Source organism: Silurus meridionalis, chromosome 26 (genome assembly GCF_014805685.1).
Source record: "Silurus meridionalis isolate SWU-2019-XX chromosome 26, ASM1480568v1, whole genome shotgun sequence".
Lineage (NCBI taxonomy): Eukaryota > Metazoa > Chordata > Actinopteri > Siluriformes > Siluridae > Silurus > Silurus meridionalis.
The window spans coordinates 11,224,751-11,251,366 of record NC_060909.1 but is presented as its reverse complement, the minus strand read 5'-3'; the positions used below and the strand labels follow the sequence as shown (position 1 = coordinate 11,251,366).

Sequence of the window (26,616 nt, the reverse complement as noted above, 5' to 3'; positions counted from 1 at the left end):
TATTTGAGTCACTGATGTTTCGTTTTCCCTCACATCAACGAGTTTTCTATATTTACAGTGCGAGTACCCTTACTTCACACTAACTCAAAATGTTTTTCTCAAATGTGTTGGAGCAAAAAAATATACGATATTACACATTAAAACGTAGTTAAGGAAATAAAAAATTACTTAAGTACAATAACAAAGTAAAAAAAAAAATGTGTGTCCACCACTGGTAAAATCACTTTCTCATAACTGACATAAAACATCATTAAATGCAGTTACTCAGCACATTTTTACCTCTTCTTCTGTAGATTTACACGTGCTGAGTGAGAATAATAAACTATACTTACATACACTTGTCGTAGTGTTTTAGTGTATGGAAACATACCTTATGTTTTTTTATCTTGAAAGTTGCAAATTTTTATCCTGCTTCACTTTCCTGTGTGTGTGTGTGTGTGTGTGTGTGTGTGTGTGTGTGTGTGTGTGTGTGTGTGTGTGTGTGTGTGTTTATTTCCAGAGCGTGTGACGTATATAGGCCAGAAGCTGTGTTACGTCGTGTTCCCCCAGGACGATCCTTCCGAGACAGAGCCTCTCACAGAGAAAACTGAGTCGGAGCTCTGAAGCGTCAAACCTTCCAGGGAAAATTTGTCCCCTGTTATTTTAAATAATATCAAGGGGTCAAAAAGCCCACCCAGAAAAGCAGCAGTTATTAACTCAGAGTTTCTTGTGCAGGTAATGAGACGGATTTCTCTACGGTGCTCTAGGTTCCAATTTCAGTTGTTGTTTTTTTTTTTTAAGTGTAAAGAAAGAGAGGCCTTTTGAGGGCAACGCATATTGTCTTTTTATTATTCCGAGTCTTTTCCGCTGGCTGCGGATGTTGGAATGTGTAAAACGAGCCCTTTTGTCCTCGCAAAAGGAACTGGTTTCCACCAACCTCCTCTCGTTGCTACCTGGAGGCCTGATTTAAAATACTGTGCATGTGTTCTCTTGAGCCATGCAGGATCCTTAGTTTTTTGTTCTTTGTTTATTAACGACTACCGGCCAATAACCTTCAGCTGTGTGTAAGAGATTGTGAGTGTGTGTCTGAACATGTCTGGGTTTTTTTTTTTTTTTTTGATATACAGTCCCTGTAGCCATAAATCCATAAGTTGTACCACAAAAAATATGCATACATTTAATTTTTTTTTTTCTTAAGATCAGCTTTATCAGGTGTCCTTAAAACTGGTGTGTACTTTTTAAGCAAGATGAAACTTTTCATTTTTGATACTTTTGAGCATTTCTGTAGCAGATAAAAGCCTTTCGAAGAAAAATAATATTCAAGTACAACACTTACTTGAAACAATACTCTTATCATCAAAGTTGCTTTTACTGTTTCATAAGAGTAATAAGAGTTAGGAAGAACCATTTTCTTTTTTATATACATTGTGTATTATTTTTATTACCGTTATTTTCATATCAGCATAAGATGGTGATAATGCTGATCATTTTAAAACCATTCGAAAAATGATTAGACAATTTTTTAATGGAAATAATTTATCATTTTACCATATACATTCTCACCTGCACATTCTCTGCTTACTGGCTACTTTGTTATCTTAGCAGTGAATGTTACTGTCAACTAAGAATTAATGTTAGATAATTTATTTAAGTTGTAATCGCTTAAAATATTTAGTATTAGTAAAGTATGTCAATGTATATTATTTACAGAACAGATATTAGCAGCTTTAGTGATAACACTCTCATTTTCTTAAGTTAAGAAGACACAATATTCTGATTTATTTATTTTTCTCATAGTGGTAGGTCATTTTCAACTTCGACATCTTCATGCACAAATATTTATTATATTCAATTTTTATTTCTTAGAACTATTCGTCCCAATCACAGAAATATGCTCTCTACAGCATGCATAATGCACTCCATGACCGACAAACCTTCATTTTGGAAAGAAAAGTTGCAGATAGAAACATCACAGAAGGAATATTAAGGGAATGGAAAGATAAGTAGGGAAAAGAAAGAAGGCAAATATTTAAACAGCTAAAAATAATTATTTTATTTGGCATGAAGCCAAAATATCTCACACTTTGTTTCTTCAGTAAAGTTCATGTATTAGTTTTTAGTGAGCGCTTTATACTTATTAGGGGTGTGGAAAGTCTATGCAAAAAAGTCTGTAAAAAACAAAAGGTGAGGTGCAAAAAAACATCCTGGATCCGGATGCTTGTTCGGAAAATGTATAAATTTTGAAAATGCCATTTTAAAAAACCTACTCAAGTAATGTTACTTTACAGCTCACCTTATTCATACCTAACTAATTATTCCTACAACAAAGTTTGCACATTAATAAGCAATGATTATTTAATAATTGTTTAAATTGTTTTAATTGTTACTTTGTGACCAACGTGAGTTTTAAAGAAAAGATTTGTAACTGTACATGCTGTTGCAGAAATATATAATTCTAAAAAAAAGGCTTTCATTAATAATTTATTAAAACAGTTCATTCAGTCATCATATGCAACATTCAGATATTTTTTTTAAAGACAAGCTCTCTCTGCTGATGTGCATTCATTCCTCACGTTAACGTTAGCATGCAGGATAAAGTTACACTATGTTCAATCTAACAAGAAAAACAAGTCATGTAGTTTGTCACTTGTGGGCGTGGCCTGTCGAGCATTGTTTTGTTATTTCCAATGAGAAATGGTTGAAGCTACACGTCCAAAAGCTAACTTATGAAACACTATTTAAATAAGTCAGTAGTCAGGATGAAATCTAGTTGTTTATGTGATGCGCTTGGCTTTGTACTAGCTTTGTTGGCTAATTAGAAGCTGTACTAGCTACTCACTAGAGACGCTAACGATCTTTGCTATTTGCTTGGCTTTGTGACTTGCACTTAGGTAAAAAAAAAAAATGCTCGCCTGCTAGTTTGTCGTCCGTTTGTGTGAACATTGTGTTGCTCATTCAGTACTACAGACAGATGTGTCCTGAAAAGTTGTCAGGATGTAAATATGTGTTAATGCTACAGCTGCCTCTTAATGAAGATCATGCACTTGTTGTTGTTGTGTGTGTGTGTGTGTGTGTGTGTGTTTACCATATTATTAATATCAATTAATTGATTATTTTGATTAAGATTTGGTTCTAATGCTGCATTCATGACTGAGTGTCAAGTTGGAGGTTTACGACTTCTGATTGTAACATAGTTATCACTCAGAACATCTGAGAAGATTCTGACATTATTCATCATGTATGAAGAATTCTGTGATGTCATTGTTGCACCCATAGTGCTGTATATCTAGAGTTAAATGTTCATATTGTGCTATGTTCCCAGCATTATAGGTTTCAAAGGCTCTATGGTCCCAGAACCATATCCACGTTTCAGAAACCCAATGCATCTTAGTTTCCAGGGACCCTGTATACAGTTTTTTGTTCCCATGACCATTTATATATGTGTTTCTATGTTCCCAGTACCCAATGTACCTTCATGTTTGTTTCAAGGACCCTATGTGCCTATAATCTAATAATGCCAGTATTACATGCTTCCAAAAATCTGTGTATATACAGTTCTATGTTCACAGGGCCTTATCTACTTGTGTCTATGTTTCCAAGAAATACCAAGTATGCTAAGTATCTTTGTGTCTATCTTTCCGGTTCCTGTATCTAGAATGCAATGTCCTGAGAGCCTTAGAGTTCCCTGTTCTCATATTCTCAAGTGCTCCATCTTTAGGGTTCTATGTTACCAGGGCCAGTGCCTCCAAACACTCCATTTCTTTGTTCCCAGGGTTGATGTTCCTAGAAATGTTTGTTCTTAGGGTTCATATGTCTCTTCATTGAAATTTTGTAATTTTATGCTGCATAGGAACATATTTAAATTGTTGTAATTTGGCATATTAACTGTGTAGTTTGTAAGATGTTCTTTTTAACCATATCTATTTTATCATTTAGACACAAAAAAAAAGCCATGAAAGTGGAACAGAGTTTGTATTAAGGACACCTGATGAACCTGAATTTAACTGCAGCACTTACCCATTAAACCATCAGGTTTAAAGTCACTTAAATATAAGATTTATTAACCAAATCCCATTTAATGAGCCATTATAATGTATCTATGCAAACAGAGGTTTAATCACTTTAATGGTTTATTAATGTTTTTTTTTTTAAGTTATATAGAAACTTGCTGCAGTAACCTCACTGCCTGTGCAATCCCAGTAACTTGGCCACGTGGCTTCTCATTACGATTTTAAAGACATAATTCAAAATGTGTGTAGAATACGGATTATTTAATATTTGTTTGCTGTGCCGTATTCGAAGAAATTTAATTAATATTCTTGGGCGTCAAAAGGGACATTCCTCTGAAACATACTTCACATCTTAACATTCACTCTAGTCAGTACTGATACTGCTTTTGAATTGTGCATCATGGAGCCTTTCATTTTGTTCTGTTTATCTTCTAATTTGTGCTTAGTGTCATGTTCAAGATTTTATGGAAGTATCTTGTATACAAGTGTGAAGACAGACAGACATTGAATTGAATGTGGACATTAAAAAAAAGGCCTTGAATTGTATCTTAAGTGAAGCAGAGCATAAACCCTGCCTGGTGAGGAGAAAGGAAGTCAATAGTGTTCAGTGCTCTCTTAAGTGAACTGCTCTCATGCATGCTCATGTCACTCCTTTACACCGGTAAATAACTTTGTATGCAATTCACAGTTCATTTTAAACACTGCTACTGCTCTGTGCACTCAGATTAGTCAGCCTCCTCACTGTCACTATGGAAGTTAATATGGGACAATTTCAGATATTGTTGCCGTTGCATGTTTCTCAACTATGAATAAATCAGCAGGATATCCTTAATGGAGCATCTGTGATCTATTCCCAGAGCCTCCTGTCTCATATCAGCACTTAGACTGAACTTTTTTATGACTGTACACACCAGTTTCATCCTATACCCAACTAAAGCTATTAACCCCCTCTTTTTTTTTTTTTTTTAAGAACAATGATATAATTATTGGCCAGTGTAAAATTTATTTAGTTTTCATTTTCAAAGGGCGAGATGCTTCTGATACCAACTCTTGTTTTCTCTGCCTCAGACACCAAGTGCTTTATTCAGACAAATAGAAACATGTAAATATTATTCCTGAAAGAGAGACAGCATTCCTGTTGCCAGCTGAGTTACACATTGAAAGTGTGTGCTATAAATATGTACTTTTCCACTGTCAAAGATGGGTATGTGTAACAAACATAGCACAATAAATTTAATTCAAAAGTTTAGCTGTTGTTTGGTTATTATTGACTATAGATACACATCAATATACTCAATATATATCTGAGAAGCATGTTGTTATGAATTCAAAGTATTGCTTACAAATAAGATTGGTTCCAATCATTTTTATTAGTTAAAACACTTTATTTGGACCACACTGTGTCAAACAGGATTTCTTTTTTAATGTAAGCACATGATTTAAATTTAATTTAATTTCAATCTATTTACATGGAAATCACTTAAATCAGTATTTGGATCTGAATAAATAAATTATGTGAATCAGTGCTCTTTTCCTAAATAGATTGCAGAGAGCACAGACTTATTGACACACTCCCTCTTTAAAACGTTTACATAGGATCCACAGCCCCTTTTATTTTATTGATCTGTGTGTCTGAGTGACTCATTTATTTAGGGAATGAAAAATCCTGGTAAATTTGTCTGGACATTTCACATTAATTTTTGCTGCCCTCTGCTGGCTTTTTAATTTTGTTGCATGTAGTGACTCAGTGTCTATGTGTGATTTGCGATTTAAATCACTGCTGGATATTAGTTATAATTTAACAGTAGTATATTAGTATAATATAAAATATAATCACATTAAAATATAATACACTTTTCTTTAATGGGAAATATATCTTTCTGTGCTCAAAGGTAATTATTTCATTTCAGTAAAAGCTGCATAGATCAGTATCAGCATTAGCTGATATTGTAACTGTTTTTGAGTGTACATTTAGCAAAAATAGTTTCTTAAAGGTGCTTAGCATAAATGCTAATTCTAACTGAAAAGCTACATCAATAAAGAATACTTTTTAATTAATTTAGATCATTTAAATTTTGAGGCACCTGATAGTGTAGTATAGTGTAGTGTATTGTAGTATATTTTAACAAGCATTCGATTTAACAAGATTTGCCTCTGCTTCAGAACCAGAATTATTTGAAGAAAACTTTCTTAAACCTTTACTTTTTCACTCCTGGGTGAAGGGTGGCAGTGGATACTGGGAACACTGGAGGAAATACATTCTGGATATGACACTGGGCACCGTGCACACACATCCACACCTGGTGTATACACACACACACACACACACACACACACACACACACACACACACGTGGAAGTGGAACTAAAACATTTCACCGACATTTTACTAATATTCAGAATTCAGGGGACAATGTGATTGCTGCATTTCAAGCTCAGGTTTTTTTTTTCTTATACATTTAATTACTACATTTTTCTAGGGGATGAGTTTAAATTACATAAAATGGTATAACAGAGACTTGCTTTTTTTTCTTTTATCTTTAGTTTAGTTTTATTTTGATCAAGCAAAATATAGATTTTAAAAGGAAATGTGATTAAGCATCATTAAGTTTGATCTATCAGAGGTATCATGCTGCATCAAAGAGGTCCAGCAAACGTTATCTATTTAAACATCGAATTAAACTTCCGACTCCTAACAAACTGACAACTGCTTAATTATCTGAACGCTTAATTATGTTTTTCCAACTAAACACTTTGTAGATTGTGTTGTTGATGATGATGGGTTTTTTCTAAACTTGGTGCCAGATGACAGCTTTGTTTTTGGCAATTGTTTCATCAGGACAAAAACAATCAGAAGCCTCTAAGAACACAAAATATTTCCTATTCCTATATATTTTCCTCTCTTGCTTACTGACAGATCTGTCATAAGTATAAAGGTTGATTTTTACTAAATAAGTATCCTTACACAAGAAATAAAAGGATTTTATTATAAACTTGAACAATGTGAAATCTGAATCAGATGCATTTGGAAATGCAAAGGTTTCAGAATGATGAAATCACTACCAGTCCATTATTATTGCCATCTAATTAAAATTTTTGATTATTGACAATTTATATCAGAAGCATAACAAAAACGACTTGACAATTATTTAAAATGGCTAAAATGTTCATCCACTGGAAATACACACACACACACACACACACACACACACACACACACACACAAACACACACACACTTTTCTTGTCTTCATTCTTCTTGTAACTCCAGGATAATTTAACTCAAAGGAAGGTTAGCTCTCATCTCTCATCTTTCCTTGTCTGTTCCTCATGAAATTTTTATGAATTATTGGCACTCAAATAACCTTCCCTCTGTTTTGTGAAATTATAATAATAATAATTATTTTTATTTTTTATTTTTTTTGGGGGGGGTGGGGGGGTTACGAGTTGACCTTCTGAATACTAAGAGCAACGGGGACATTTTTCTAGTTTTCTTTTAATTTTCGAATTATTTTAAAATCGGGTTTCACTTGTAAGAATGGACTTTATAAGTGTTATCATTTTATACAATAGATTTTTGCAATAGGGGAGTAATCTGCATTTATATATCATTGCTGTCATGCATATTATCCAGACACTTGATATGCGTGATGACAGATGAAAATAGGTGAACAACAGAAAAGACAAGAAGTCTTGATGAAAGACAACTTACAAGGACGTTGGTAAAAGGCTTTGAACTCTAGAAGAAATGTTTTAATTACACTTTTGAGTAGAATCTACGTAAAAGAGCCAAGGACAAAAAAAATCCACAAAAGTAGAGGCTTGGTCTTATGTAACTTAGCAGCAGTGGTTTCTCCAGTGGCACATCAATTCCAAAAATCTTTTCATGCTCAAAACATTCAGTATTTGCTCTGATCATTCTGTCTGTATTGGCACTTTATCTCACCATCTTTAAATTAGTAAAGGTATCATTTAACAGACAAAACAATAAAAAGAGATCAGTAATCATTAATGGCTTTCTGGATCTGATAAACAGTTCAGTGTTTTCATTTAGACTAAATAGCCATGAAACTTAAAGATTCCCAGCAGATCCCCAAGATATGGCCACAATAACAAACCCAGATAAAAGAGCAAACAAAAATGAAAAATGTTCCTCTCACAGTTTCAAGTCAGTCCCTTATTGCTCAACCTTTCTCACTTTTTACTTCCAGAAATGTTCCGGGTGGAAGAAAATCAAATCCGAGGTATATTTTTTATAGAGGGGTAACAATAAAAAAAAACAGTATAGAGTCCATCAGAACAGCTGTGATGCTCCTCTGCATCAATTCTTTATCCTGGAAGTGTTGAACAGCATTCTTCCAAAAGATTTTCCGAAGGTGTGTTAATGACGATGATGTTGATGATGATAGTAGAGGTGGTGGAGAGTTCGAACACTAAATCTCAGCATGTTCTACTGGGTTGTAACGCAGTAATTATGAAGACCATAGCATATCATATTCCATCATTTTAATCCTCATAAAGCGAGACTTTAGTGAGCCATCATGCCATGTATTTAGTCATCCAGAAAGGGGCCACATCCATTCGGGGAGAATTGTTTTTCATCAAGCACAAACTTGGTATTGATTTTCAGTGATTTTTAAGTTTATTTTGAGCCAAAATGTGAAAATAATAATAAAATACCCTCCTGAATATACAAAGGCATTTTGGGACACATTTTCTCTCAAGCAGCGTGTGTTGGAATGAATACTTTAATAAATTAAGACAGTGTGCCAAGTTGTGTCCAAGTCTGTATTTTCATTCCTTTTGCAACAGATTCTTTTTTTTTTCCTCTTTGATATATGGAATTTGTACTATTTCTAACTGCTGCTTACAAAAAAAAAAACCTGCATCCTCAAATCATCACATTTTAGCCACAAGCTGATCAGAAACACATATTGATATAAATATAAAGATACATTCTTCCAGAAACCAGCACATACATCCCTGAGATCTCTGCTCCCCTAAAGAGAGTCTTACACACCTCTCTTAGCCATGACTAAGCATTTTTAGAAAGATTCAATCCTGAAACATCACTAATGGCACACGTAGTTAATCCACTTTATACACCTTTTAATAATGTTCTAGATTTCAATCCTAAAACTCAAAGTGTGACCGATATAATGGCTTTTGAAAAGAATGAGCACTGCATTGAATATAATTTTTAAGCTAATGTGCAAATTTGATTAGATTTTACTAATGCTCATGTTCCTCACACGTTCAGGTTCATGTCTGTAAACTGACGCACCTGGAGATAATTTATCTGCATCTTCAAAAACATGGTAAGCACGGCCACCTGAAACAATGATCATGCCCTCGTATGCTTCTGTAGAAACTTTGATCCCACCATCATGCATCTGTAAAATCTATACACACTTTCTCTTAAAGAAACTGTAATCACACACCTCGATATCCCTGCAGAATCAATCACCACACCCACATGCACCTGTAAAAACGACTGCACCCATTTACTTCTACACAAACAACAAACACACTCGTGTCTTGTACAAACTGGGACCACACCTACATGTCCCTGCAACAACAATGACCACACCCAAAAGCCCCTATAGAGACATTGACCATGCCCCCCACACCCCTACAATTCTAACCATGCCCACATGCTCCTTCAGGAACTGTGACCCACCCAGTAGCTTCCATATTTTGTAAACACGCCCCACATGTTCCTGCAGAAACAATTCATACAATCCCACACAATTCTACAGAAATCATGACCACACTCGTACTGTATGTTCCATTTTCCCAGCACACGCCTGCACACACCTTCGACTCATCATGTCTCTACAGTTTTCCGTTTGCAAAATATAGATTCTACATTGTTATGTATCTGATAAAAACAATGCCATGATAGAATTCTCGTTTTTCTGCACAAATTTGTTTAAGCAGGATTCCTGTGAAAGGTGTAAAAGGTTTAAAAGGAGATGAAGACGGCGATTTAATGCATAAACAGAACATTGTCCTCGTCTTCGTCACTGCTAGAGTGTCTGCTTTGTATCTCATTGTGCATTATACTTTTATCTCTAACTGCTGAATGTGTGCAGACAGACTGTGACTGAGTGTTAAAGCAGGGATCGGTGCGTGTCGGTGAAGTTATATCCTCCTCATTCTGGCTGCTGGATGACGTCAGAGACTCAGGCGTGGAGAGAGGAGATATTCCCAGTATGGAGTAGTGGGTAACTGGTGCAGCTCCCAGTTCTGCCACGAGTCCCTGGACGACCCTCCTGGACGTTTGTGATTGAAATGGTAGACGTGAGGGTCGACGTGGAGCTCCACGTGACCTGCGCTCATCTCTGGGTCTAAGATACGATGCTTGGTTACGATCATCATCGTCGTTACCATCATCTTCATCTTCCAGTGTTTCGGAGGTGGAGTGTGGCAGTGCTGGTGATGTGGGCGATGACTCTGGTGACCCGTTTTCGGCTAAACACAAAGCCTCGGTGTGAGCCTGCAGGTCCACCCACTCTCCGCTCTGCCCCTCTACAGCAAACTGGTAGCTATTCCCAGTCCGAGAGCTGACGTTTGTGTGACCAGACATCAGAGGGTGTGTCTGTGAGAGAGTGTGTGCGCGCCCAGGTGGGGTAAGGAGGAGGATATGACCACGCAGCCGACTCCCACGCTGGAACAGACGGCTCCAAAGGCGACCCAGACGACGGCGCGATGCCATCCGGCGGGAAGAATGACGTCTCATCTGTCTCCGCATGGCCGATCGGAGACTGTGAAGAACGGACGCCTGAGACAGAGGGAGAAAAAGTTTACAAACAAATATTTGGAGAGCAAATGATTAATTTCAAGAGCATAATCAAGCAAACTAATACAGATAAACGGAATAAATGTGTGTGCTTATGTTCATAATAATAAGTGTCTTTAATTTAAATTAGTTTTAAAATTTGACAAAATTACAAATTTATCTAAACATGTATCCTCCATCCCACTATATGATTTATAGACTGTGTTTAAAATATATATTTAAGTTTAATTTACATGTTACATGCTCAGTTTGCATGCTAACCATACCAGCAATGCACACTTAAAGACATAGCTGATACATTCATCCAAGCCTTATTTTACTTCGTAATGTCTTTATGCACGTTTAATGAGAAGTCAAATATGACAGGATAAGATGAAACCATGGTGATACACAGCGAATTGGACCTGAAGGCATGCAGTATTGCTCCAATGAATCATCTGAGTCTTCAAACTGCATTGAGCAGTAAGATGGAAGAGTGTAAATCCAACAACATGGCTGGAGGACACTAACAAGCACCAGCTGGAACACATGAGGCCTTGTTAGCACTGTACCATGAAAAAATGAAACAAGTCTGAGGAAGTAAAATCGACTCAGTGAGAACTTGAAGTCCATGTGATGAACTGTAGGGTGCTAATTATGCCAAGAGAGATCTTCTCAGTGCAGAACCGTTGCACGCAAACATGACCGCTACTACTTCCAGCTGAACCTTTTCATAAAATCAGTTAGTATAAAAACTGGTTTTTGAGCGTTGTACTTTCACGATCCAGACATACATGTTTATGTGTCTTGACTTAACACTATGGAAAATCTTTGTGTCCATTAGTCACTCTTCTGTCCACTGAAAGAACCTGTCAATCAACTGGCAATACATCTTCTGTTTCCATAGAGACAGTCTCTGCCTACTCATCGTGAATGCAAATCAGTCAGTAAGGAGATGAATGTTTAATCCTGCAGCATTCAGAGGTGATACAATTTGGCACTATAGAAAGCTCTGATGGCTGTAACTTAATATGACACGATTTTAAGATTACATTATGCCAATTCTTTGACCTTCATCACTCTTTCTCTTTCACAATAGACAGTCGGAGTTGGTGTTTATGTTAGTACAATGGCAGCAAACAATAATTGCTGTTTTTTTTACTTGCCAAAAATATATAATTAGTATGTTGGGCAACTCATTTCATATTTATTGTTTACCTTGATTTAGTTTAGTTAAACTGCTAACTGCTACTATATAACCCTGCATGTTTTGGAGGGTTTTGTTTTTCTAGATGCATATGTGTCTGTGTGTGCATTTTGAACATGTAGATGTGTGTAGCTGGGTATAAATTATTTACCTGAGCAGGATTATAAGCAGGAAAATCCTCTACAGGTGGGATAAGACCCTGTGCAATCAGCTGACCATATGAGGGTGGAGCTTCCCTTTGAACAAATTCCGCCTCCAACTGAGTCATTTGGGTTTCAAAAGCTCTGTGGAGATACACAGACCAATGTTTTATCTAGAAATTAGTTCATGAAATACAACAGCATTTAAAAAAATATTCTATTCCGGTCTCAATCTCCCATTTTCCTTACTGAAACGTATATATTACAGCTTATATTTACAACTCCTATCTAAATTACAGAGCTTGACAGGTTGATGGACGAGGTCAGACAGGAGTCTCCATTGACTATGATGTTTGCAGATGATATTGTAATTTGTAGTGAGAGTAGGGAGCAGGTTGAGAAGAGTCTGGAATGTTGGAGGTACGTGTAAAAGAGTGTCAGGAGTGATTAGTGATAGAAGAGTATCTGCAAGAGTGAAAGGGAAAGTTTATAGGACTGTGGTGAGACCTGCAATGTTGTATGGTTTAGAGACAGTGGCATTGAGTAAAAAACAGGAGGTGGAGCTGGAGGTAGCAGAGCTGAAGATGTTGAGATTTTTGTTGGGAGTGACAACGATGGACAAGATTAGAAATGAGTTTATTAGAGGGACAGCGCATGTAGGACATTTGGAGACAAGGTGAGGGAGGTGCAAGATTGAGATGGTTTGGACATGTGCAGAGGTACATGGGGTATATCAGTAGGAGAATGCTGTGGATGGAGCCACCAGGAAGGAGGAAAAGAGGAAGACCAAGGAGGCAGTTTATGGATGTGGTAAAGGAAGACATGCAGGTAGTTGGTTTGAAAGAGGCACTTTGGCGACCCCTAATGGGAGCAGCCGAAAAAAGACGAAAATCTAAATTACAGAGCCTGCACTGAGTAAAGAAATAAATGCCTCTAATCAGGGCAGTATCTCTTTACTTCTGTTTCTTAGTGTTGCTTCTGACACCACCGATGAGAATATTCTCTTTGATAATATAGAAAATATTGTTGGAGATAAGGGAACAGTCCTGAATCAGGTCTTATATGACTGATCAATCAGTTTGTACATGTAAGTGCTGACTTGTCTACAGTTACTGAGGTAAAGTTTGATGCTCTGTAGGGATCTGTTTTATGCTTCATTCTTTAGTCTATAAATTATTTTATTAGATTCCACTGTTGTGCTGACGATACACAGTTGTATATTTCAGCATAGACAGACGATAGATTTTAGCTTATTAATGTTGAAGAATGTGTAAAGGATATTAGACAGTGGAGGTTTGTTAACTTCCTTTTATTTCATTCTGATACGTTTCCTTTCTGATTAGATAATATCTCTAGATGGTCTTTGTTTCATGCGCAGCAGTAAAAGACCTTGATATGATTATGGACTTCAGTCTCTCCTTCCAAGCACATGTAGATCTATTTTATTAGGATGTCAGAAATGTTGCTAAAAATATGATGTCATTACATGATAAAAAAATAGTTCATGCTCTTGTTAGCTTTAGGTTGGAAATGTAAAAGTAATACCTTTCTGCCTGGATATTCTAGTAAGTGCATAAACAAGCTCCAATTAGTCCCGAAAGCAGCATCAAGATTCTTTACTAAAACCAGAAGATATAACCATTGCCTTGGTGTCTTAACCACTCTACATTGACCCCAATGAAATTACACAAGATATAAAATGCTTCTATATATTTCTAGCATTGAAATCCACAGAATTGTTTATCTCTTATGATCTGCCACACCTACTTTAAGCTGAAGGTGAAGGCAATTTGTTGGTACCTCAAATAGGAGTTTCTAGAATGGATTTAAACTAATGAATATAAATGATTTGCCTCGTTTGTCCACAATTGCCATGAACCATTTTGCATTCAAGTGTCCATCAGGAAACAGTTGATGATGGAACTATAATGAACGGACATTTATTCTCACCCAGATGAGAATGGGTTCACTTTGAATCGGTTCCTCTCAAGGTTTCTTTCTCATATAATCTCACAGAGCTTTTCCTTGCCACTGTTACATCTGGCTTGCTCATTATTGATAAACCTAAAGACTAATTAATGAATTAAAAATGTATATTCGCAATTTATTTATTTATCTAAAGCTGCTTTGGGACAATGTTCATTGTTAAAAGTGCAATACATAAAAAAAAATATTGAATTTATTTATCCCATCATTCAGACCTCCGATTATTCATATAAATATCATTTACTAGTTTATGCTGTGTTCACATTTAGCGGTTGCTTAGCAACGGTGCTCTCAGGACATTAACCATTTGTGTTGTTGCACTGTGAATTAGTCTTTCTGTTTCCATATAAAACCAAAAGACTACATTTTATATCAATGTCCAAATTCGCAGTGAATTCGCTTTGTGTCTCGGCCACATTTTATTTTGTTTGTGTTTTTAGTCACGTTTGACTTCCTTCTCTGTCTCTTTATTTCCATCTCTCATACGTTGTATGTTTCTACATTTTTTTTTATAATTGTCCGTTTCTCACTCTACCTCTCTCTGTTTCTCAGTCTGCCAAGAAATCAATGTGTGCTTCATTGGCATGACAATTTTGTATTGTGATCGGAACATACAACTACAGAGCAACAGAAATAGAACAAAACATAAAATGAAAAAAAGCATATGCTCGATAAATATGTATTAAAACTTTCTTTCAGCTTCTCCTATTAGGGGTCGCCACAGTGGATCCTCCGCTTGTTTGATTTGGCACGTTTTTACGCTGGATGCCCTTCCTAACGCAACCCTCCCCATTTATCCGGGCTTGGGACCGGCACTGAAAATGGCCGGGGTTGGTTCCCTGACCGGGGATCGAACCCGGGCTGCAGCAGTGAGACCTAACCACTAGACCACCAGGGAACATCAATAAATATGTAATAAAAAGAATAAATAAATAAAACATCATATACAATAATGGGAGAACAGGGAATGTCTCTGTTTCTCTCTCTCTCTCTCTCTCTCTCTCTTTTCTCTCTTGACACAAATTGAATCAACAGGAAAAAAGGATGATGAAAGAGGAGAGGTGATGTGAACAGATGGTAAGAAGAGAGAAGAGTGATGTAATGATAGAAAGAGAGCAGGCAGGGAAGAGAGTGGGAGATGAGAGTGAGTGTAAGTGTGAGATAGAGAGAGAGAGAGAGAGAGAGAGAGAGAGAGAGAGAGAGAGACTCTAGACACACTATACAAGTTAAATGTTTGAAATTGCAAATACAGACTATTATATTGAAAAAAGTTATAATTAAATGTCTATTAGTCAAATCTATTTTTAGTTGTGATGAGTTACCTGTCACATGTCACCTGATTTATTTATTTATTCTTTTTTTTTTTTACCCTTTTCTCAATTCTGGTCATAAATCCTCAAATTGTTGCTTTCATAGAGATATAAGAGAAAGGCATTGCTTGTAGATGCTATAACATAAGTGATAACAGGAGCTAACTTGTTTTTCCTATTGTTCCAGAATACTAAACTACCAGAAATAGATAAAAAATAAATAATGTCATTTTTAAAATAATTCTAACATTACAGTTCTAACAGCCATTTTTTTGGTCATGGTCATAGAGAACATCATGGTCTGTTCTCTATATGTGATGCTAATCATCACATTTAAATAACAAAGCAATAGACTGGCTAATATTTATAATAGTTTGATGACATAACAGTCCTCTTGCTGTGGTATATGAAGACGTCAATAGAACACATCAGGATGTGCCGTTATAGGAAAATAATCAGACGAGGTAACAGAAACTTGATTAATCACACTTTGACGACATTAAGTTAATTTATATACAGTATCTAAATAAACATGTTGGTCATGTCACTTTATACATCTTCATAACATTTGTAAATGGAAACCTGACTAAGAGCCTAAGAACTAAGAACTGAACAGATGGTGTCTCACCGATACTCCCTCGTTCTGAGTGAGTAGAGTTTGAAAGCGCAACCGAGGGCGATGACGAGCAGCAAGCCACACGCGAGGCTTCCGATCAACGCTGCCGTGATCACTTTGCGTGGCACTGCAGCCTGGCACTCGTGTTCGTCACTGCCATCAGCGCAGTCCTCCTGGCCATCACAGCGCCACGTCTCCAGGATGCACAGGTTAGTGGCACAGTGGAATGTTCCCGGCTGGCAGGTGAAACAGTTTTTCTCATCCGAGCCATCTGGGCACTGCTTCTGATTGTCGCAGCGCTCGTGAGCCGAGTAACACACACCTCCGGCCCCCTGGCATGGGTACTGACCTGAAGCACACAGAGCACACCCTTCCTCATCTCTGCCACTCGGGCAATGCCAGTAACCATCACAGTGCTGATGCTGAGAGTAACAGCCCTCGTCCGGACCACACGGGAATTCACCGGGGAAGCAGTAACCTTTCACCTGAAGGACAAAGAGTCAAAGTTCAATAACAGGTTATCATGGTCTGGTTTCTATATGTGATGCTAATCATTAAATTTAAATAACAACACAATAACATAGACTGGCTAATATTTAAATTAGTTTGATGAGCTGAAACATTAAAGTGAGACAAACATGCAAAAAAAAAGAAATCAGGAAGGAGCAAACACTTTTTCACACCACTGTATGTGAATCTAACAAAATAAGTGACAACAATCTTGCAGCAAAACAAAACGGAAAGAGCTGCAAATATTTTGGCTTCAGGAAGACACGCTTCTACCTCTGGCTGCTAAATGTGCCAAAAAACCTCTTGTGGTAAAAACACAAATTTATACCACCATCTCAGAAGGTACAACAAATCACAACCTGATAAATTTTTAGCTAATTAGAAATCCAGAGCACATCCTTGAGCCTGTAATCACTCAGGAATAAACGTACATTTAGAGTTTAAAAACTTTTATGTCTATGCAATCTGCCAAGTTAAATGGCTTTCAACTATAGATTTTAATATTACCAACCCCTCCTCCACCACAGTCACAGAAAAACAATACATTCTTTTTAAAATATTTCCCACACACTCATTATTATCATTATCTCCACAGTTAAAGAGGAAGGTGCCCCTGGATCTCACCTGGTATGAGGCGTTGAAGCCATGCCCCTGGCTGTGTGGTTTGGCATGGTACAGGACACTCATCTGCCCCTGCGAGGACTCCAACACAGCTGAACGTTGGTTGTTGTGGTGTGTGAGACTCTGTAGCAGACGCTCGGCTCGTTCCCCGAGACCGTCATACACACGCACAGAGTCTCCTGCTCCCAACTGCAGGTCCAACCGCAGCAGCAGAGGCTTCGGGTCCTGCACACAATGTGTGGACAGTAAATGAATACTAAAAGAGGTGAATGTTAGAACACATGATAAATAATTGTATGAAAAACAACAAAATGTATAGTAAATGTATTTAACTTTAAGTGTATCAACTACAAAATACAGCATCCACACCATGTATCAAAATAAAAAATACTTTTTGTATTTAAAAAATAAGAAAAACTTGTACATAGGAACATGAAATTTCTTGGTAAACCTTTCATCAATTGGACAATTTGCTCTATTTCTTCACCATTACACAGATAGCAACAACTTTTCTTAGGCAGAGTCACGCACATATGCAACCAGTTAACGGATCAGATATTTACATACATTTCCCTGTGTTCTCCCAGATGAAGGTTAGTTTTAATGTAACCAACAGTTTAATAAACAAGTCATTCACAAGAAGGCATCTGATGGCATCTGCATTCATAGCAAATAGTTTCTAACTAATTCATCATTTGATTGTTAATCATAAATATAATAATATATTATGGTGTCATTAATGAAATGGTGTGCAAAATCATGATCATACCAAATTGCTACTTCAATTAGGGTACAATATTCGACAATTAAAAAATGTATTAGTGATTGGACACCTATTTAAAAGCTGGCGGCCTGCACGTTTCTTACCTTCACCAGCTTTTTCCATATGGATCAATTTCCTGTTTTGATCTCAAAAGTCTGAGTATACAGCAATTTACAGTAATTTAAAACAATAAAAATACAAAACACTACAGTATTTTGATACAAAAAGCTATTTTTGTCAACCCTATCAAATACAAATTACAAAATCCTATTTTATATTTAAAATACGTATTTGAAATACATGCATCATAAATACTGCCCATCCCTGGATACGTAGATACATAGGGACGTAGATTTATATATAATTTCTATTTATTTTAGGGTTTAGTCCCCAAATGTCCCTGATTTATATAAAATAAACATAAATGTAAAATATTTGTAACATTCATGTGATTATTTTGTGATGTATAATTAAAATAACCTGTGTGTCCAGGAACCAGGTGCAGTAGAGGTCTGTGCCAGTGCTGCGGTTTGCCCTGAAGAAATCAGGTGAGGCAAACATGCCATAGAAGTTGGCTAGCCGTTTTCCACACACCATGTCAGGACACTGAGCTTCGTCAGAGCCATCAGGGCAGTCATGTACACCGTTACAGCGCAATGCTGAGGGCAGGCAACGGGTCGACTGGGCGAGGCTGCACTCTACCGTACCCAGGGTGCACAGGCTGGTCCGTGCAGGTGTGGGTGGGCCAATGCAGTTTCTCTCATCTGTGTTGTCTCCACATTCGTCCAGACTGTTACAGCGCCAGGAACGTGGCACACATTTCCCATTACCACACAGATACTCATCACTCTCACAGCTGCTCTCTCCCAGACGACCTGCACACACACACACACACACACACACACACACACACACACACACACACACACACACACAGTAAATACACTGCATAATCTGTACGCCATAAAGTCAATTTCAATTCAGCAGTGCTTTATTTGTAAAAAAACAAAAAATAACCTGGTAATTGAACTGTTTCACAAGATCATGGCAAGTTTTACAAGAAGCAAGGTACAGTGTTTCAGCTGAATGTTTGGAGAAACAAACTGTGAAAAGCTGTTATTCGTGCTAAGGGAGGATTTTTCAATGAAAATACTTTATACCACATTTAAATGTGTTTGTGTAAAGTAAATCTTTATACCTTTGAAGGAACATACATGCGTATCTTAAAAATTGTACAGTCTAGATCAGGGGTTACCATGAAACTCTCAGGAAACTGAGGGCTACTTCTTGGGTACCGATTAATGTGAAGGGCTACCAGTTTGATACACACTTCTGAAATAACAAATTTGCTCAATTTACCTATAATTATATGTTATTATTATTAATTAATGATATTCATCATGTGAAGACACTGATCATGTTAATGATTTCTCACAATAATTATCAACAATGATTTAACAAGGTAGGAAACAGATCAATATCAATTTTTAAAACTGTATTTCTATAAATCTCTGCAAGTATTTACATTTTCAAATGATCACTTCTAAAACATTTTCACTAGCCACTTACAATTTTTAACAAATCATGCACTATGTTGCATCATGTTTGTACAAATGATCAATTACGTAACATACAAAAATCAACTTGGAGACCAGCTAGCTCTAATCTAATATGAATTTTTTTTTAAAGTTTTCTTTTTATATATTGTCATTTTCAAATTCACACGAATGCAAGTGTGATTTACAAAAGAATAGCAACAAAAAAAATTAAATGCAGCTCACTGGTAAGTGGCGCTATGGTGAGCTATTTTTAGAAAAGGCCCACGGGCGACTCATGTAGTCTTTGCGGGTGGGCACCATGTTGGTGACCCCTGGTCTAGGCATTTCCAAAACTTTTTCCAGTAGAAGTCATGGCTAAGGCTATGTATAAGGCATGGCTTTATGTACATTCATTGTGAAAAGAAAATAAATCACTTTAATATGTTTGTGTATAAATTAAATTCAATCATTGTGGAAGGAATAGTATGTAGATATAATGTTTTGGACACACGGATTTTTAACACAATACAGATTTCTTTAGCAATTTTTGAATTTTTTTTTTTTATTTTACTTTAAACAATCCTATTGAAGTGTTGGTTATTTATACAAATATAAAAATTTAAACCTTTACATTTTTGGGTCCACTCTGTTGAACCTTTTTAGCTAGTTTCCTCTAACTAGCTTTTCTATAACCTATAACTAGCTAATATGTTTACTTACTGCGTATGTAGGAAAGTCGGAAGCCTTGTGCCTGTCCAGAGCTGTTGGTCTGCGAGTGAAAGTGGAGCCACACTGCACCTCTGGAGGAGATGAACGGAGGGGGCAGGGCCGAGCCACATACACGATACTCCTCTTTCCACGTAGGGCCAAGCAGCAGCCAGTCTCCTCGGCATCCCCCCGACTCCTCCACATCAAAACTGTGGAAGCTGCACCACAGCAGAAAACAGATCTTTTATCCAGTGAAAGAGGGACCTAGCAGTACAAACCTAAATCTGATGAATCTTAAAGACATGAGATGCAATAGCATAGCATAATTTTTGTAAAAATTATTAACAAATACACTTTCCTAAGATGCTATAACGATCCATTTAACACCTTCTATCAAGATCAATGTGTATCTATACATAAAAATATATATATATTGACATGCTGAATGAGCAAAAAGCCACATCTACAGTAAGCAATATATCAGTTGAAACGGAGTATACCCTGTTAACACTGAGCATGGGGCAGGAGAATACACCCTGGTTGGGATGTCATGGAACCACACACCCACACACACACACACACACACACACACACACACACACACACACACACACACATTTACAGTACAGTATATTATATATACAGTACAGACCAAAAGTTTGGACACACCTGCTCATTCAAAGAGTTTTCTTTATTTTCATGACTATGAAAATTGTAGAGTCACACTGAAGGCATCAAAACTATGAATTAACACATGTGGAATTATATACATAACAAAAAAGTGAACTGAAAATATGTCATATTGTAGGTTCTTCAAAGTAGGCGTCAAGAGAATGCCAAGAGTGTGCAAAGCAGTAATCTAAGCAAAAGGTGGCTACTTTGAAGAACCTACAATATGACATATTTTCAGTTGTTTCACACTTTGTATATGTATATAATTCCACATGTGTTAATTCATAGTTTTGATGCCTTCAGTGTGACTCTACAATTTTCATAGTCATGAAAATAAAGAAAACTCTTTGAATGAGAAGGTGTGTCCAAACTTTTGGTCTGTACTGTACACAGTACAGTAATATGGAGTCACTGATCGATCATTTAAAACATGGGAGATAACTGAAAATCTGTCTGTCTGTCTGTCTGTCTGTAAAGATTACAGCTGATTTAATGTTTAAAAAGTTCTATTGTTTTGAATATTCTTATGTATAAAATTGTCAGATATTAAACAGCATTTTCAAACAAAATTAATTGTTTTTCTCTTTGTTAGTGCTAGTTAATTGTTTGTAGCCATTTAGTTTAAAAATCCATCAATAAAAAGATTTCAACTTTTATTTTTCAACAGAACAGTTATTGATTTCAGTCTTTAAATTTTGTCATCAATAAGTACAAAAGAAAACAGTTTTACTGTTAACAATAATAATAATAATTGCACATAAAGCATGAAGTTTAATGTATTAATTGCACTTAAAGTGATTAATTGTACTTACTGTGATTGTGTTTAAGGCTTATATTTACACTTTATTTTGGAAATTGTAATAAATAGAGTTATCACAGCAGATCATATGACATTCAAATTATTATCTGAGTATAATGAAGGAGCTTATTAGAGTTAGTTCTAAAATTGTGACATTGATCTTGACTCCAGGTTATACTGAAAGAGAAAAAGAGGGTGTATGAGCGTGTGTGTGTGTGTGTGTGTGTGAGTGATTGAGAGAGAGAGAGAGAGAGAGAGAGAGAGAGAGAGAGAGAGAGAGAGACTATAAAAATGTGTCTGTAGTGCAGTAAAGACCAGTAATCCTATCAAACAGCTCAGAGAAGTGCTGAGTGCACACACACACACACACACACACACACACACACGCACACACACACACACACAGGAGTTCTGCTCACTCTCCGATAAAATCACTGCTCAGCAGCAGAGCCAGAACCTTTAACAGCCTATAAATCCACACTTATATATCATTTGGAAGGGCTACATCATACACAAAAAAGAAAAAAACGTTCACAAATGTCACAATTGTATAAAAATGATCTGTATTTGTATCCGTTTAATGTTCCAAATATCCATATCTGGATCTAAACACAGGATGACAATGCTGCCTTAATAATTGCAGACTTCTAATTAACACCTCATGCCTAAAGAACATTACAATGTCACATGATGTTTTCCTGGTCTAGGATCCAAGTGTCTCCATCTATGAAATTTCTAATTTGCATATTCGAAGAGATTATGTCAGCTCAAGTCTAGAGATTAAGTCTATTTCATACATACCCTCCAGATATACTCACTTGCTCTGTCCTGTATTTTGCATGTTTGATCAGAAACACTACAGATTGTGTATTCATTAAAGCAAACCAGCAAAAAGATCCAGTACTTCCTACATCCAGTTAGTAAATCAGTTTGAACCGTTTTCCAGTTTTTAAAAAAACATGATTTTGATACATGAGATCATAGTCTTGTGGTAACCTCCAGTAAAGGGGGCATTGGCAAATATTAATGTGTAATTAATATTTTAAATAAATAAATACATTTAAACATTTAAACGATTACCAATTGCTTATGTTATTTATTTGTATTTAATAGTTTTTGCTCATTTATATGAAAAGTGCCAAAGAGTTCCAGAATGCTGGCGTTGGTTATAAAGAATTTTGAATGTGTTACCTTATAGTGATGACCTCGCCACGGTTCCCCTGGATGTTCCAGGAGCAATTGACTCCGGCGGGATAGTTTAGAGGCCAGGATGGACTGTATATCACACCTCTTCTCTCTGTGTGCAGCTCCACCTTTCCACCACAAGCAGCTGATACACACAAGAGCAAATGTTTACATTAAGCAGGCTCTTCTATCCAGCATCATAGTCAAAATAACATACCCAATACACACTGCTGTAAAATGATTAAGTGTTAGATATTATTCTCATGCAGTAGGATAAACAGGTTTATGTTTATTCATGATGTTTCAGTTGTCAAGATATAAATTACAATGCGTTGTTTTTAATGGCTGAAGTGAAGATCTGATGAAGAATGATGAAATTCAATTTCTTCCACAAACATTTGCTACATTTTAGTTTAAGGCTTAAACTGAAACAAGCCCAAAATCCCTGCTGTCCTCCTCTGTGTCCATGCTTGCGTTCTTGCACGCTGACGCACTGGCGGCCGAGCCAAGTCACGCTTTCATCTGCGTCTGTGCATCTTTTCAGACAACATCACACTGGGATACTGGCTTTACCATTCGTTCTTTAATTCACTCTTCAGCTGTAATTAAGTGCACATTCCAGTACAAGTCGAAATTTCACGAGTGATAGAACAGTATGATGCATGCAGGGTAGCTGTATTTTGACAAATTGTGTTGTGTTTTGTGAACAACAGAGTGAAATAAGAAAAAGAGCTGAAATAAGAAACTCAATTTTTTTTGTCAATAAAGCAAAATGTTTGGTTTTTAATTTGTCAAATAATGCAAATACATTATAATTGTTGTTAGATTTTAGTCTACTGGTTATTGTAAGTTTTCATTAGTTCTTTTTATTTAATTTATTCTTTAAAAATCATCTGCAGTGTTTTTCGCATTTCCATTAAGGGCCTTTACTACAAACTTAAATAACCTAGGTCAATTATATTTACATATTCTATTATATATATATATATATATATATATATATATATATATATATATATATATATATATATATATATATATATATATTTCTTTTTTTAAGGTAAGTAGGTTCTAGCACAAGAGATTTGCAGCTATGTAGACTTATGTTTTTCAACCGACATGTCTAGACTAGAAATCCACTTCGTTTTTTTTGTCTGTATGTGTGTGTGTGTGTGTGTGTGTGTGTGTGTGTGTGTGTGAAGGAGGGGGTTGAGTTAGATAAATGGTCTATTGTGTTTAAGACTCTGTGTAGGTCAGTCAGAAGGAACACTGCATCTCAGGTGTGCCACTGACATTTTTAAGGACAGACCTGTAGACACAGTTTGCAATGTTTTTTTCAAAACCTGCCCAATTGACCATGAAAGCTTTAGACAAAGATTTAGGCATCATTAAAGCTACCACATCCTACACTGTTGCCTCCAACAGTCCCTGGTGTATGTTTGTTTGGTTGTCTGACTGACATCAGCATCTCATGTAAGCAATGAACGAACAGCAAAAAATTCGAGGCTCGGTTTCCTCCTTGTCACAACAGATCACAGTCACCAGCCAACAATCTGGTTTGATTTCATTAAAAATTAAATCAGCCAACACCAATGTTGACTATATTCTTATAACAGCATGTCTTAAATAATTTATTTCTCTAATACCACAGCACTTTACATACAATCAATAATTTGTATTTATTACAAAATAACACACTGAACTTTTTTATCACAACAAATACAATATTTTAAACCTATGATTTGCCTTGAAGTAACATCACAAAATCATTCCTCTGCAGCAAACTTAACTATCTTAGCTACTGTAAACCATAAATTCCTAACTTCATATAATGGCAATAATGATGAAGTAACTGCATAACTTTATCAAAACATGCAACATCTTGCATAATTTCCCTAACTAATTTAATTTGCATTACATTTACTAAAAATAATTATATAAATAATTATTATAATTAATTGCAGCATGCACATTTTTTTATCCAAGCATTTCAATTGATCCTAATAAACCAAAATAGGTTAATTATCTCATTAACAGCCTTCACAGCTCCAGGATTCTCGATTCGATCTGTTTGGTGGTTCACATGTTCACTTTGACCAGAGTTACTGAAAGTGGATGAAATGATTAATAACCTTTTGTGAGTTGAAGTGTGTGTTACATCACGAGAGAACAATAATAAAATGTTTACAGAGCACACATTTCTACAGAAACAGGGTTGGAAACATCTGGATGTTTGGATCCGTTTTAAACTCCAGTTCACACTACTATAAACTCACATTCACTTCAGTTTCCTTACCTGTTTGGTCTCTTTCAACTTTTCACTCCTTATCCTTGAGATCACTAGAGCTCTGATGCCAAAGACCCAGACCTGGACCTGGGTGTCTGTAAAATCTGGTTTGATTGTGCCACGGAAAGAATCCGGATCGGATTTAAAGGTACTCACCCAAACAAAGCCATGTCCAGCGCTGGAATAATAACCACTTCATTAAGAACAGCTTCATTCCTTCGACCTTCAGCATCATGTGGGAAGCGCAGGTGATTCCTTGGATTACATTGCAGATGTTTGCTTGCACATCTGGCCGTGTGTTTGTCAACAGATCGGATTAGAAAAGCCAGATGTGTTTATTTGAAATCTCCATTCACGAAAGGACTCAGAGACACATAGTAATAAAAGCTGTGACACCGGGTCCAATTAAAATATCCAATCTTTTGCATAATTATTCCAAGCTTCAATTTACAGGGGAATACATTTTATAATCTTTATATTCTTCTCTCTTTCTTGCTCACCTTCATCCGCGTTTTTATGGCCAGTCAGCTCGCGTTTTAGTGATGCAAGCCATTGCTCCCATTCTGTCTTTATGCAATCAAACTAAAACCAGAGCATTTCATTATTGTCAAATAAAGAATCAAATGCATGAAAGAAAGAAGCTGATAGTCTGCATTAAAGTCATGCAATGATTACTGCAGGAAAGGAAAAGAAAAGAAAATAGCAGACAAAAGCAGCACTAATCAGTCGCAGGCTGAGTGCAGAACACAGCTGAGCTCTGATTTCTCTCTCAACTCGCTCCTCTTTTTCCACTTATGCATTTGAGGGGAAAAAACGTTGAAATGTGTCTCCTGGATGAAACGCTTCATTGTTTCCAGATCCGTTCATGTAGACACGGTCAGGTTGTTTGCACGGGTTTCATTCCGTTTAAAGAAGCCTCTCAGACCGGAGGTCAGTTTATGAGTGAAAGGGCGCCCTCTAAAGGCGGGAGGGGATTTCATACACAACAACACACAGCACATCAATACACAACATAATTATTTACAGCTAGAAAGTGCAAGAGTACCAGCAATGGCATACAATCATTTGTTACCATACCGTTTGTGTGTTGTGATAATACAATAATGAGTTTTGTTCCTTTTATACAATAGCACTACTTTGCTGAATAACGTATTGTACAAATTGTCATTTATTACTGAACAAAACAGAACACATTTTATCTGCTAATAGGTACGTTTAATGTTGTCAAATGTGTACACATGTTGCAGACAAAACCATTAACTTACTACCAGTTACGGCTTTACCTCCGAATGTTATGAAGTGTTACACTGGAGACAGTCTTTATGCAAATATTATATTTATTCTTTCATCCCAGTTTACACAGGATAAAAATAAAAAGAGTGGATAAAAAGTCCTTAGTGACAGAGTGCCAACAAATCCAGACTGATATAAAAATATGGAAAATACAAAAGGTATAAAACAAATTACTAAATAGAATGTAGAATAACATGGTATTTTTGTAATGT

The 26,616-nt window shown here is 36.3% G+C and overlaps 2 protein-coding genes across 3 annotated transcripts in view; one reads left to right on the top strand and one right to left on the bottom strand.

Annotated features, from left to right (window-relative positions):
• The window catches only part of slc7a10a (solute carrier family 7 member 10a), a 30,283-nt gene extending 25,462 nt beyond the window's left edge, over positions 1 to 4,821 (top strand). Inside the window, 1 exon segment of the mRNA XM_046840421.1 lies at positions 500 to 4,821. Within this exon segment, the coding sequence (XP_046696377.1) occupies positions 500 to 603 (104 nt within the window). The 3' untranslated portion in view covers positions 604 to 4,821.
• A 3,786-nt stretch (positions 4,822 to 8,607) lies between these two features.
• lrp3 (low density lipoprotein receptor-related protein 3) lies at positions 8,608 to 26,012 on the bottom strand. Of its 2 annotated transcripts, XM_046840994.1 has the most exons (9): positions 25,612 to 26,012; positions 25,268 to 25,399; positions 22,831 to 22,969; positions 20,181 to 20,386; positions 18,403 to 18,797; positions 17,163 to 17,384; positions 16,041 to 16,513; positions 12,128 to 12,260; positions 8,608 to 10,772 (listed from the first exon to the last, which is right to left on the bottom strand). In XM_046840994.1, exons 2-9 carry the CDS (start codon positions 25,344 to 25,346, stop codon positions 9,978 to 9,980), a joined length of 2,442 nt encoding a protein of 813 aa, XP_046696950.1. In that variant the 5' UTR covers positions 25,347 to 25,399; positions 25,612 to 26,012; the 3' UTR covers positions 8,608 to 9,977. The 2 variants fall into 2 exon arrangements, with proteins under 2 accessions (XP_046696950.1, XP_046696951.1); XM_046840995.1 differs by having other exon boundaries at positions 25,268 to 26,012.
• Positions 26,013 to 26,616: the final 604 nt, after the last annotated feature.

Coding starts and splice junctions, on each gene's coding strand:
- lrp3 (XM_046840995.1), bottom strand. CDS start 25,346: ATGATGCTGAAGGTCGAAGGAATGAAGCTGTTCTTAATGAAGTGGTTA. Junction 18,798..20,180: donor CCGACTTTCCTACATACGCA/GTAAGTAAACAT, acceptor GTGTGTGTGCAG/GTCGTCTGGGAGAGAGCAGC. Junction 12,261..16,040: donor CTCAGAACGAGGGAGTATCG/GTGAGACACCAT, acceptor GTATCTCCACAG/AGCTTTTGAAACCCAAATGA.